General features: G+C 42.6%; 1 protein-coding gene across 5 annotated transcripts in view; it reads right to left on the bottom strand.

The window, feature by feature from the left end:
* Positions 1–1,287: 1,287 nt before the first annotated feature.
* Positions 1,288–14,995, bottom strand: part of LOC308593084 (uncharacterized protein) — a 38,953-nt gene continuing 25,245 nt past the window's right edge. For 2 of the 5 annotated variants that reach the window (XM_081205313.1, XM_081205314.1), the window contains exons 4-6: positions 7,360–7,386; positions 1,889–1,984; positions 1,288–1,507 (exon numbers count right to left, since the gene is read on the bottom strand). In XM_081205313.1, the coding sequence (XP_081061439.1) occupies positions 1,317–1,507; positions 1,889–1,984; positions 7,360–7,386 (314 nt within the window). In that variant the 3' untranslated portion in view covers positions 1,288–1,316. Of the gene's footprint in view, positions 1,985–7,359; positions 7,387–14,995 lie in introns of all 5 variants that reach the window. The other 3 variants (XR_014010686.1, XR_014010687.1, XR_014010685.1) reach the window with 2 other exon arrangements.

The raw sequence follows: 14,995 nt of genomic DNA, 5'->3' as shown, positions 1-14,995 counted from the left end.
GACCTCTCTTCCTGGCCCTTGGAACTCTCCTGGGCCACACCTCCTCTCCAGACCACGCCCCTCATTGTCCTTGCTCCACACCACCTTTAGTGTTTGTGCCAGACTGGAATGTGTTCTTAAACCTTACTAATGCTTCTTGCTTGCCCGGACAGAGGGTGGAAAGATAGGTGTGTGTTCATAGAAAGCTTTGACATTTGCATGGTGTTATGTACTGGGTTGAATAGGATCCAAAATGCAGCAGTCTGATTGGTCCTAGAACAATAGGATTCAGAATGCAGCAGTCTGATTGGTCCTAGAACAATAGGACCCAGAATGCAGCAGTCTGATTGGTCCACAGGGGCCACCCAATCCAGCTCCAGGTGGAAGTGAATCCGCAACCTGATTGGCCTGCAGAAGAATCCCGGAATTAGCCAATCACATGGGGCTCATTGTGTAAATAATTTATATAAAGCAGACATTCTGAGGGAACTTCCATTCCTCATCACCACTATGAGCTGAATAAAGAGCATGAAATCCACTCTCGAGTCCGAGTATATTTCGCATGCCTGGAATGTTGCCTACTGTACAAGATAAGAGTCACATTCCTGGTTCTACTCATGCTTTGCTTTTGGCTGCACTCATCCCTGGTATCTGGTTTCCAGAAGGCTGCCAAGGAGGGAATATGGCCCTCAGCTGGGGGAAAGTTCTTATCCTTGGTCTACTGTGTGTCTAGGAGTATAGGTAAGGGTAGGAGAATTCAGCAATTGTGCTGAGGGGTTGCTAGATGAGCACCTGCCAGGCTCTGTGGTCTGAGTCGAGCGAGAAGTCAGAATAATAATAATAATATTTATTTATACCCCGCCCTCCCCAGCCAAGGCTGGGCTCAAGGCGGCTAACAAGCAATAATAAAAATAAGTTGAATGATTACAACTTAAAAACAAAATTAAAATACAACATTAAAATATTGAAACATTAAAATATTAAAATGTAGCCTCATCGCAGGAGGAGAAAGGAAAAGAAAAAAGAAAGAGGGGAGGGAATCAAACTGGCTCCAAGCCAAAGGCCAGGCAGAACAACTTTGTCTTACAGGCCCTGCGGAAAGAAATCAGATCCTGCAGGACCCTGGTCTCACGAGGCAGAGCGTTCCATCAGGCTGGAGCCACTGTTGAAAAGGCCCTGGTTCTGGCTGAGGCTAATCTGACTTCCTTAGGGCCTGGGACCTCTAGGGTGTTGCTATTTATGGACCTTAAGGTCCTATGCGGGGCATACCGGGAGAGGCGCTCCCGTAGGTACGAGGGTCCTAGGCATGAATCAAATCATAAGTGAAGAGGACAAAGTCAAGACTGAGGAATAGCCAAGGATACAGGAATAGGCCAGAGCTCAGGAAGAGCAGCTTCCTCAGACAAGGTTTGAATGGGAGAAGCTTCCATCTGGCTGGCCACTGTGAGAACAGGAAACTGGACGAGACGCTCCTGTTTTATGGTTGTGGGTGTTCGAAGACATTTTCTGTTTACTGTTGCATTCCACCCTAAGCTCGAATGATATCAGGTGGTTAAAAAAATATTTTAATTAATAAGCAAATAGCTGTGAGACAATGAAGGGAGCTAGACAGGACTGATGGGGAAATAAGTCAAAGGGCAGATGCATTACTCTGAGTTCCAAGCAAAGTCCAAGGACTTAACAATTCAAAACCCATTTATAGGGATCCATATAAACACATTTTCCTATTCCTTGACCTTCATTATGGCCAAAGATCCTCTCCAATGATAAATGACAGTCGCTGCTGCCTTTCCTTCTAAGTCAACAAACAATTGATGGATGAGGCAGTGATGTCAGATCGATCCGTCAGCCCATTCCTATTTTTAAACACATTCTAGCAAAAATGGATGACCAAACTTTTCAAGATCACCTGTGAGTATTCCCCTTGCTCTTTGCAAGCACCGCCTGACATGATCCCTGGATCCTAAACCACTTGGCTTAGTTAGGAAACTTCTGCTTGGAGGACCTAAGTGGAAGAGAAAAAACTCAGTATTTGGCCCAGCTAGTCATACCAGCATTTTTTGTTTTGTTGATACAAATGCTGGCCAAATGGCTGAATTTGCAACCAAAAGGTTGTTCAGTCCGAAACAAGGATATGTTCAACCAGAATATTTATCAGCTGATGACTATAACTTCAAGTGATGACTGCTACTTTACTTTTCTGTGCTGATATCCTGCCTTTCCTTAAGTCAATTTACAACCCCCCTCAAGAAATTAAGTTACAGGTTCATATAAACACTTGAACCATCAAGCGTTTATTAAAATGTAGCATTACACAATATGCAACAATAACTCGTTTAGGAGAACAGAACAATAAACAGAAGTTCATCTAATTCCAAACGCTTTAGTATTCATGGCTTTGATTGTAGAACTGATTTTAATACCACATTTGTTTTCTGTTTGAACTGTGAAGTGCATTGGAAGCTTTGATAGAGCAGAGCAATGGTCTATAAATTTTAAATAAACAAACATCAGAAATGCATATGTTGATGCTGAATACCTCTCGGCTAAAATTGCCTTTGCACTGATTCTGCCCCAAACCTGCAAGGTCAGACACAGGCAGGCTTTCCATGACCTGTGAGAGTAAAGGGAACTTAGATAAAATCATGCAGGATGTCTCTGCATACCTGTTAGTCACCCATGGCTATGTGCAGCCATCAGGAATGTACAAGAATACTTGAGAAGAACTTTCTGGATCAGACCAGAGAGCCATCTTGTCCAACGTACAGCCATACCTTGGTTCTTGAACAGCTTAGTTGACAAACAAATTGGCTCCTGAACACCCAAAACCCAGAAGTAAGTGTTCTGGTTTCCGAATGTTTTTTGGAAGCCGAACGTCCGACGTGGCTTCCGCTTGAGTGCAGGAAGCTCCTGCAGCCAATCGGAAGCCGCACTTTGGTTTTCAAATGGTTTCGGGAGTCGAATGGACTTCTGGAACATATTAAGTTTGAGAACCAAGGTGACACCGTATCGCTTACCACAATGGCCAAATGTTATCAGAAACATCTGAGAACCTCTCAAATGAGACATAGTGGCTTAGAACACTTATTCTACTTCTCCCCAATAGCCAACCATTCAGTATCAATACTGCTTCTGAATCTGGAAAATTCATTTAGTCATTGTGACGAAGAGCTAGTGATAGATATATCCTCTAGCAATCTAAGTTCCTTTTAAAGTCAACTGGAACACAGGGACATAGGAAGCTGTTTTCTACTGAGTCAAGCCATTGGTCCATCTACGTTGCTCTCCAGGGTTTCAAGCAGGGAATCTTCCCCAGCCCTACGAGGACATGGTGGGGGTTGAATCTGGGACCTTCTGTACACAAAGAAGATGCTCTACCACTAAGCTATGGCCTCTTCCCCATGCAAGCTACAGGGCGCCCATCTCATGATTCAGCAGCTCATTTGAAGTTAATGGGAGGAGGGAAATCTTTTTTCCAGAGGAGGGCAACCAAAATGGTCAAAGGCCTGGAAATGATGCCTTATGAGGAACGGCTAAGGGAGCTGGGCATGTTTAGCCTGGAGAAGAGGAGGTTAAGGGGTGATATGATAGCCATGTTCAAATATATAAAAGGATGTCATATAGAGGAGGGAGAAAGGTTGTTTTCTGCTGCTCCAGAGAAGCGGACACGGAGCAATGGATCCAAACTACAAGAAAGAAGATTCCACCTAAACATTAGGAAGAACTTCCTGACAGTAAGAGCTATTCGACAGTGGAATTTGCTGCCAAGGAGTGTGGTGGAGTCTCCTACTTTGGAGGTCTTTAAGCAGAGGCTTGACAACCATATGTCAGGAGTGCTCTGATGGTGTTTCCTGCTTGGCAGGGGGTTGGACTCGATGGCCCTTGTGGTCTCTTCCAACTCTATGATTCTATGATTCTATGATTCTATGATTCTATGATTCTAGTTGTCAGGTGGAAACCCTGTCAGTGTTGGTTAAAAACCCTAGGACCCAAGTGGTCTGCTAGTTTAGGAAAATGCATGATTGTGTGGCTGCATGTTCTGTTTGCAGAAGGCCATAGGTTTCACCAGTGGCATCTCCCATTAAAATGATCTAAGATAGCAGGCAACAAGGAGGTTCTGGGTGCAAATCAGAAGCTTGTTCACTGAGGAATAAGGACCAAATCCTTGGGGCCCAGCTCTTTTGGCCCCTCCGATATTTTTTGGGGGGGAGGGCCCCACCAATGTTCAAAACAGGGACATTAGCAAATATGTTATAGTTAAGTCTAGCAGGAATCGAAAATGAGCAGCCGATGGGAAATGAAGATGACGAAAACTGAACAAATCAAAAATAAAATATTTTAAGTTTTTGAAATGTCATTTGAAAAGGTATGTCAGCTAATAAGGGTGGAAACTGAAACATCAAGATGGCGGGGTAGGAAGTCATTTTAAAATTTGCATTCAGTTTGAATTAATGCGATGTTAAATTGGTTAACGTTTTTGAAAAGCAATGAAAATTAATTTGCAAAAAGCAAAATAAAATCAGCGGGCAGAGAAGGGCAAGCATGGAGTTGAGAGCAGCATGGCTTCAGTCCCGTGGCCAACAGCTCCTCCTCCTGCCGTGTAAGGGAAAGAGAAGGGAAGTGGCCCCTGGCCAGTGGTGGCAGCAGCAGGAGGAGGAAGAGGCCAAGTGCCAGAAAGAGCCATACTGGATAGCTCAGTTGGTTAGAGCATGGTGCTGATAACACCAAGGCTGCAGGTTCAATCCCTTTTTGGGACAGCTACATATTCTCTTGGTATGTCCCACAGAGGACCTTGAGGTCCATGAATAACCATAGTTTAGAGGTCCTGGGCCCTAAGGAAGTCAGACTATCCTCCACCAGGGCCAGGGCCTTTTCAGTGATGGTTCTGACCTGGTGGAATGCTCTGTCCCATGAGACTAGGGCCCTTCAGGATTTAACCTCCTTCCGTCAGGCCTGTAAGACAGAGCTATTCCACCTGGCCTTTAATTTGAATTCAGCCTGATCTTTTATTTCCCTTCTCTTCCTTCCCCCTCCCCTTTTATGAAGATCACCTGCTCTGAGACCCCACAGCTAATTCTCCCCTGGCCTCCTCGCTGGCCAAGTAGGACCAATTCAGCCAGCTAGCCCTGGGGATTATCTAATTGATTTTTGAATTTTATTGTTATCCATGTTTTTATAATATATTTTATGCTGCTTTTATAATTAAGTGTTTTAAATTTGTTGTTAGCCGCCCTGAGCCTGGTTTTTGAACCAGGAAGGGCAGGGTATAAATAAAAAAATATTATTATTATTTTATTATATTCCTGCATTTCAGGGAGTTGGACCAGGTGATGCTCAGGGTCCCTTCGAACTCTACAGTTCTATGAGTCCCAACATCCTGATGCTGTGCACAACATTACACATGTCATTAGCACCCCTCCCCACAATCTACCTTGCAAGCTGGTACCTCTGCACTGTGGTCAGGCCCTTCCCCAATCTTTGCTAGTTTTCATCCATGCATCAGATAGCCGTGGACTTTATTGGTTCCCTGGGTCACCTGACCATGCACTTAATTGGCAGCCACATGACTTCTAATGCTGTCTAAGTAGAATCATAGAATCATAGAGTTGGAAGAGACCACAAGGGCCATCGAGTCCAACCCCCTGCCAAGCAGGAAACACCATCAGAGCACTCCTGACATATGGTTGTCAAGCCTCTGCTTAAAGACCTCCAAAGTAGGAGACTCCACCACACTCCTTGGCAGCAAATTCCACTGTCGAACAGCTCTTACTGTCAGGAAGTTCTTCCTAATGTTTAGGTGGAATCTTCTTTCTTGTAGTTTGGATCCATTGCTCCGTGTCCGCTTCTCTGGAGCAGCAGAAAGCAACCTTTCTCCCTCCTCTATGTGACATCCTTTTATATATTTGAACATGGCTATCATATCACCCCTTAACCTCCTCTTCTCCAGGCTAAACATGCCCAGCTCCCTTAGCCATTCCTCATAAGGCATCGTTTCCAGGCCTTTGACCATTTTGGTTGCCCTCCTCTGGACACGTTCCAGTTTGTCAGTGTCCTTCTTGAACTGTGGTACCCAGAACTGGACATAGAATCTGTGAGTAACACAGCCCAACCTGGAGTTCCATCAGTAGATTTGTGGCATTTCAGATTTCAGAGGTAAACACCACCAGGATCATGTTTCCTGAAGCACAGGAGTGGGGAACCTCAGATGTTGTCGGACTATGGCTTCCATCAGCCTTGACCACTGGCCATGCTGGGAGCTGGAGCTGATGGGAATAGAAACCCATCAACGTCTGCGGGGCCACAGGTCCCATATCCCCTGCCACAGCACGTCAGTCTGTAAGCCTTCACACACGGCAATAAAAAAGGTTTCACATTGCTTCTCACTCATTAGGCCTCTCCTGCCACACACTCCAGGGGCACGTAAAAAGTAACATCAAGCAAGTCGAACATGACTTTAAAGAAGAAAGGGAATTTGTGCACAGTAAAAATGCTGGCTGTTTGTGCCAAGCTCTGAGATTAACAACCGAGGAGACTGGAAACTTCTCTTTATTGGTTATACAAGTTCAGCCCAAACAACAAACACAACATTCCCAGAGGCTTTGTCTCAGTCTCATTCTGCCAGGAAACACCTCAAAGAACTTCTGCTGCAGAGGCCCAGCTCTGTCTGCCAACAGGGAAGCAACTTTTTATAAGCATGAGTAACATTTTATTATCACTACCCAGGGTGCAGAACCTCAGAGGGGTTCAATGCTGTCTTTTGAGGGGCAGTGTTTCATACAGATTATTTTCTTGTTAAAACTTATAAATTTCTGATATTTCACTTTTAATATTGTTGTGAGTTTGGGGGCTGGGCTGGGTTGTATGATGCCCGAATCCATTCTAATCCCTTGGATCCAGTAAGGGTTAAAATCTTATGGAGGATTCAATTCTTAAAGTAGCCAGACCAGCATCTTGGTAATGGGCCTAAGTATAGTCATTAACGGGACGCGGGTGGCGCTGTGGGTTAAACCACAGAGCCTAGGACTTGCTGATCAGGTGGTCAGCGGTTCGAATCCCAACGACGGGGTGAGCTCCCATTGCTCGGTCCCTGCTCCTGCCCACCTAGCAGTTCGAATGCACGTCAAAGTGCAAGTAGATAAATAGGTACCACTCCGGCGGGAAATGGTGTTTCCGTGCACTGCTCTGGTTCGCCAGAAGCAGCTTAGCCATGCTGGCCACATGACCCGGAAGCTGTACGCCGGCTCCCATGGCCAGTAAAGCGAGATGAGCGCCGCAACCCCAGAGTCGGCCATGACTGGACCTAATGGTCAGGGTTCCCTTTACCTTTACCTTTACAACTTCACTGGCATCCCTCAGTATTGTGAACAACACCGAACTTACCTTTTGTTGGTATCTTCATGAACTTACCTAAAAAGATCAAGAAAACAAAAGACTGAGTCCAGCATTTGAAAAATCTATTGAAATCAGACATCATAAGTTCATCTTAGTCTGGGTAGTTCGCAAGTTTCTGTGGCTTTGCACAAGGTTTTGTATTTTTCTCAGAAGATTGATAAAGAATATATAATTATTTTGGTAATTATTGTGTGTATATTAATGGCCAACGTGTTGCATGAGTGGTACTACTATAAATTCTGCAATCGAGCAGCAACTCTGGAGCCTGTTTGTGTCTCTGCGGTGCAGAGAAATGGGTTCTCCTCCGTCAATCATTTTGTGGCATGATTCTCTAGCTGAGATGGAGGAGGACAATAATCTTAACAATTCTGTGTGAAGTATAATTAGTGGGTCCTCTTGGGATTTCTTAAGCTACACTCATCTGTTCCATACATTCATTTGCTCGCTGTCTTTCAGCTACGTCATCTCAAAACTGATTTCTCCTTTCTTCCCAGAGAATAAAGCAGTTGCAAAGGAAATTTGAATTCCCCATACAATTTAAGAAAAACAATAACAGAACAACAACAACAAAATCCCAGGGAGATTATTTGAAGTGTGAAGAGCTAACTGGCATTCTAGGAAGCAGATTTTCCACCCCCCACATCGCCCCAACAATTTTATCTGCCCCTGTAGATGTATTTGCAGAAGATGTCATCCAGATAATAACGATGAGCCTGGTGCCTGCAATCTTCTTCACAAAATAACACTTTGAGACTTTATTAGTGAAATGATCCAGTGAGAAAGGAGAATGTAAAGTGCTAACCTGGCAATTATATTTTAAAGAAACCAACAGGTACACACCGGATAATTATAAGCTATCATCTATAAAGTTACAAGTGTCTAGCTGCAAAGAGATTGGGGCATAAAAGGAGAATGTCAGATCAGAATGTTCTTTTGCTAATTTCTGACAAAAACATAATGGCTTTAGCAAGCGTGATATTTCTAGAACTTCATTGTAACCATTAACATCTTGCGAGATCTATCTTTCCTTAATGTCAAGCTATTATTATTTTTTAGGGGCGCCATTTACATTTTAAAGGGGACGTACCTACACAGTTCTGTTCAGGGTACACGTGTGTGTGTGTGTGTGTGTGTGTGTGTGTGTGTGTGGAGTTACTCTCTGCTCTTTACAGCAACAACTTCAAAGAGCTGCCGCCTGTCTGTGTTGACAAGATTGATAGGTGGACGATGGGTTTGATTTTGCATAAGGCAGTGTTTGATAACCCCATGTTTCGGAATTGGCAGAAATGACCGGCAGAATCCGTGACCAGGGAGAAGAGTCGGTGGAAGAAGACTGGAAGAAATTTAAAGACTACTTGCAGAAATACTGTAAAATTAAGGAATGTTAAAATGATGTCGGATGGAAACTAAGTGGTATTCGTAAAAAGATTATCAAGAATATGTAAATATGGATTGACAATGGTTATAAACACATGGTTATAATAGGTTAAGATAATGAGTAAAGATAAATGACAGAGGGTAAGGATTTGCTGAATTAAATATCTGAACTGGAATACAAAAAGGGAGGTGTGAGAAGGTCAGGAAACTAGTAAATGAAGTATAAGATATGAAATTATTGATCTTTTACTTTTCTTTTTTTTCTTTTCGTTAACTGTTTTCTATTTTGTATTTTTCATGTGTTCTGTTTTTGTACTTTTGTAGTTTTTCTTTCTTCTTTTCTTTTTTAAGGTTATTTTTTGTTCTTATTTGTTAAGTCTAAACTTTGAAACTTTTTAATGTTTGTAAAATTTCAATAAATATTATTTTAAAGATAACCCCATGTTTCTGTGAATTTGCCAAAATGCTCCTCCTAGTGCTGTTGCTTCGATAGGACGCACCCACTAATGGGAGAGGTAGTGATACCAGCTACCTCCCTCTCCCTCCTCAGTTCTCCCCAAGAGTCAGTTCCAAAAGCTTAGGGGATCCCCAAGAACCAATTTTCAGGGAATCAGCAAAAACGGCCTCCTCAATTAGTGGACACCGTCCATGGGACCAAGAACACAAGTCTAAGGAGACAACTCAATGAGATGGACACAACTGAGCATGTCACCTACTCAGCGCTTTTTTTCTTGAAATAAATGTTATGGGTCAAATGTTATTTTCATTTTGGCTCAAGAAAATCACCATTTTACACTTCAAATCAGGGAAAATAAATGCAGTAAATGGACAAAAGTACAAAGATTCACAAAATGTTTAGTGGTATGCGCACACCTGCATCCTCCTAGGGAAAAAAGCACTGCAGCTACTCATAATTGTCAGCATTTGCCAGCGCGGCATTCAAAAAGTAGGAGGTTTTGCTGGTTTCCAGGCATTCACAAACCCAACTGGGATTGCCAATATTTACCTGTGCATATCAACACCACACACTCAAATGTCACAAATTCGTAAAAGAATTATACCCTCCTTCTGAAGAATAACAGAAACACCTACACACACATTTTTGGACATTCTCCCTAAACTGGAATATGTACCATTTAGTTCTTGCTGGGCTCCTGAAATGTTGCGCCTATAGAGGTGTGCTGTATAAAAGCAATACAATACATAGGTGAAGAAGAAAGGCTCTGGCTCAATAGCTCAGTTTCTGCTTCGTATTCAGAAGGTCCCAGGTTCAAACCTTGGCATCTCCAGGCAGGACTGGGAGAGACCCTGGCCTGAGATGTTGCTTCCTGCTGGTGTAGGCAGTACTGAGCTGCATGGACAGCTTCTTCTGTTCCTCGGTGAATGAAAATATAATAGTCTTTTGGGGGGGGGGGAATCCTGGACAGAAATCTGTAGAGCGTTGACTTGTAGATGAAGGAACTTTGTGGCCTTTGCAAAATTATATTCAAAGCAGAACAACGAGGGGGCTTCACCTACACTAATCTCCATGGTTCCTCCAAACAAGATCTTGTCTTGAATCATAGTAATGAGTTTTTCTGAACAATATTGGAGTGGAGATTCTTATATAATGTATATCTCGGGGAATCTGGGTATACACAGGTAATGAATGTAATATAATTTTAATGAGAATTTCATTTTATGGTTCGGGATACGCGAAGACATAACTTCTCATAATGTAATTACCTTTGATTAATCAGTGGGAATTATTAACTTCACACAAAAGCTTGGCTTCCTCCTTCTTTCTTCCCTTCCCCCACCCTCCTTCTCGAATATGTAGTGAAATTGCTCTTATTAGTTTGAGAATAGTAGGTGACAGAGAGAATGGAAGCATTATTTTAAGGCCGTGCAATGGATTTATCTGAGGGCCAAAACAAAGTGGACATAATCAGAGGGCCTCAGATGCGCTAGCACAAACTGTGGCTGTGAGGGGTTGGACATTAGGCAGGAAGGACAGACAGCCAGGGTGAAAAACCATTCAAAAAATCCCCAGGGTGGGTGAACCTGAGGCTCCCTGGATCATTTTAGTTTGCCCTTTCCCAACCATATTCCAACTGAGTGACAGCCTTTGGTTTAACTGTACTCTGTAAATGTGGCTGCACCATATGTTTCGATTAAGAAATTCGGCTCATCTCGGTGGAGTGATTCAGGCCCTACCAAATAACTATATACAGTCCTTTGCCCAACACTCAGCAGGTTCCTTCTTGCTTGTAACTGGAGATACATCTGTTTTTAGTATCTGGATGCAGATGCTTTTTGTTTTTCTAAAGTAATCTGCATTCAACTTCAGGGAAATATTTGTTCTTGTACTGATGCAGCGAGCACAGAATTTCAGCCCAGCAAGACATAATTTTCTGTTTCCACAATTCTGTAGGTTTTTGTTTTTTTAATGGAAATGCCCATTGTTGCTTTAATTATGAGTACAGTACCAGAACAAGAGTTAACAATACCTGCAATATCAAACAAAAGCAAAAGAAACACACACGGTGTGATGAAAGCTATTTCATGTTTTCAGAATAAATGGGATTATTTATCTCATCACTCACTTGGTTTGGATTGCATCCAAACTAGTAATTAGAAATGAAAGAAGGAAATAAAAACCTAAATCACCTTAGGACCCCATCAATCATTGGATTTAGATTCTCACACAATTAAGCCCAAGCTAGATATGCAGAAAGAATTTTAAAACCAGACTTGAAAATGCCGATTTTTCCACCCAAAAGCTACGTATCCACCAACTCTTCACTGTGTTAGTTCTTCTCCCATGACTTCATAAGAAGAGGCCTGCTAGTATACAGGTGGTACATGACCCCAGTCAAACTGGCAAAGATATACCATCTGTCTGATAATAAATGTTGGAAATGTAAGGAGGCTGAAGGAACATTCTTTCACCTCTGGTGGACATGCCCGAGGGTGAAGGCTTTTTGGGAAATGATTTATAATGAGTTGAAAAAGGTGTTTAAGTACACCTTTCACAAGAAACCAGAGGCCTTCCTCCTGGGCATTGTGGGCCAGAGAGTGTCAAAGAAAGATAGAACTTTCTTTTTATATGCAACTACAGCAGCAAGAATCCTTATAGCTAAACATTGGAAGGCACAGGAGTTACCCACGCTGGAAGAGTGGCATTCGCAGCTGATGGACTACATGGAATTAGCCGAAATGACAGGCAGAATCCGAGATCTGGGAGAAGAGGCAGTGGAAGAGGACTGGAAAAAATTTAAGGACTATTTACAAAAACACTATAAGTTATATGAATGTTGAGAATTTGCTAAGCCTTTGGGAAAAACATGCTTCAGTATTGAGATTGGTAAATGAGGGAAACTAAGTTATGATTTAGAAAAGTATAAACTGCAGACTATATAACTAAATGAAAACACAAAAACATATGAAATAAGGTATTAATTTGCTGTTTATTTTTATTGTAAAGAAAGCAGGGGATGGAGGACGTGGGGAAGTCCGGTTGATCATGAAAATTGATTTGAAAAAGTGAATTTTCTTCTATAATTTCTTTTTTTTCTCTGTAAAACCGCTTTTGTTGTGTTACTGACAATGTATTCTGACCTTGGAAAAAAGCAATAAAAAATTATTATAAAAAAAAAAACATAAGAAGAGGCCTGCTAGATTGGGCCAAAGGCTCATCTAGTCTAGCAAGCCTATCTGAGGGGAACAGCACTTTCCCACCTGTGATTCCCGGAAACGGGAATTTAGAGACATACTTTCTCTGACACTTGAAATAGAATATAGCCTTATCATCCAGTTCTCTGTACACGTCTAATATATCCAGTTTGCAAAACCCAAAAGAGTAGCATTGCAAATGCACAAACGCCATCTCCACCCTGTCCCTCAGCCCCATGGTCAACTAAGTCTGCACAACGGATGCATAAACATCTAACTGTAGCAGCTTCATTTCCCCCCAGCATTGGTCAGTGAAAACCTTTTGTACCTCATCCCACTTTCTTCCTTAATTAGTGCTCCAATTACTGGTTTCTTTGCAATGCAAGTCAACACATAATTAAATTATGAGTCTCCTGATGACTTGCAGGAGCAAATGTTGCAATGTGACCCTAACCCTCAGCTGTCTTCCCATTCATCCCCCCCCCCCCAAGAATCTTACCATGTTCCTTTCATCTGCCCAGATTAATAGACACATCTTGATTATTCCTTTTGCAGTGTGGCAACCAGCCTACTGCTGGGAGTTGTCAGGACCTTGAGTTGGAACTGGGCAAGACCTCCTTATGAATTTGTTGTTGTTTATTTTTTTATATAAAATTTTTTATTGGTTTTACAGCATTTTTTTAAACAATACAAACAAATAAAAAGACAAACAAACATGTATAATTTCAAAACCTTTTTTTCATAACCCTCACTTCTCGGACTCCCCCATACCTCCCCTTTCTGCATCCCAATTTCGAGATTATTTCAGCAGCTTCTAAATAGTTTACCAAATATGTGTCCTCTTAATCTTTTCTTCAAGTTAATCTTATGTCACTGTATCCCTTTCTCTTTCTCAACACCTCGACATTTTAGCATTCATCAATTTTATAATAGTTCTTAAGATAAATTTCAAATTTCTTCCAATCCTCTTCCACTGTCTCTTTCCTCTGGTCATGGATTCTGCCAGTCATCTCAGCCAGTGTCATGTAGTCCATCACTTTCATCTGCCATTCTTCCAAGGTGGGTAGATCTTGTGTCTTCCAATACTTTGCGATGAGTATTCTTGCTGCTGTCGTAGCATACATAAAGAAAGTTCTATCTTTCTTTAACACCAATTGGCCAACAATGCCCAAGAGAAAGGCCTCTGGTTTCTTAGGGAAGGTACATTTAAGTACTTTTTTCATTTCATTATATATCATCTCCCAGAAGGCCTTAATCTTTGGGCACGTCCACCAAAGATGGTAGAAAGTACCTTCAGATTCTTTACATTTCCAACACTTATTATCAGGCAAATGGTAAATCTTTGCTAGCTTGACTGGGGTCGTGTACCACCTATAAATCATTTTCATAATATTTTCCTTTAAGGCATTACATGCCGTAAATTTTATCCCAGTGTTCCACAACCATTCCCAGTCAGCAAACATAATGTTATGACCAATGTCCTGTGCCCACTTAATCATTGCTGATTTAACCGTTTCATCCTGTGTACATATGAATTTGTTGTTGTTTAGTCGTTTAGTCGTGTCCAACTCTTCGTGACCCCATGGACCAGAGCACGCCAGGCACTCCTGTCTTCCACTGCCTCCCGCAGTTTGGTCAAACTCATGCTGGTAGCTTCGAGAACACTATCCAACCATCTTGTCCTCTGTCATCCCCTTCTCCTTGTGCCCTCCATCTTTCTCAACATCAGGGTCTTTTCCAGGGAATCTTCTCTTCTCATGAGGTGGCCAAAGTATTGGAGCCTCAGCTTCAGGATCTGTCCTTCCAGTGAGTGCTCAGGGCTGATTTCCTTCAGAATGGATAGGTTTGATCTTCTTGCAGTCCATGGGACTCTCAAGAGTCTCCTCCAGCACCATAATTCAAAAGCATCAATTTTTCGGTGATCAGCCTTCTTTATGGTCCAGCTCTCACTTCCTTATGAATAGGACTCCACTATGGGCCCCAGCACCAAACAGATCCAGGAGGATATGGGGTACTCCAGGACATCACTTCAGCCAGAGAACCAGGAGAACTTATGTACCCAGCTGGATACATAATCTCTCTGTTCTGGAGCTCCAGAACCACCACTAGATATTGAAGGAGGAGGTGGCAATCGGCCTGAGCCAATACTCAGTCCCACCAGTGCGCCCCTTGCCTGGCAGCACAAAGCATCCTATATCAGAATCCTAATAATTAGAGGAAGCACGGCCATATGAAGGATCAGGGTTCCTCTAATAAACCAGGAAGTGGAGGATGTCCAGATGAGCATTCAGTTTTTGTTGGGGAGCTACTGGTGTGACAGTCTTCATAAGCCTGCTGGTAGTCTAGTTACTGTACCTTCAGGAAAATTTCTCTCCTACTCTGTATGAGGCTTCCTGGCTGCTGACAGTGCTGGCTTGAATGGCCTATCATCCCACAGAGAAGTCAGGTTACTTTTACCATAGATTCATGGAGTTGGAAGGGACCCCGAGGATCATCTAGAGACTAGAGTCCAACCTCTCTGCAATGCAGGAATATGCAGCTGTCCCTCATGGACACCTGAGACCTTCATGTTAGCAGCATCACATCTGTCAGG

Source organism: Podarcis bocagei (assembly GCF_964188305.1).
Source record: "Podarcis bocagei genome assembly, chromosome: 8".
In the NCBI taxonomy this organism is placed as follows: domain Eukaryota; kingdom Metazoa; phylum Chordata; class Lepidosauria; order Squamata; family Lacertidae; genus Podarcis; species Podarcis bocagei.
This window is presented reverse-complemented; position numbering and strand designations above follow the sequence as displayed.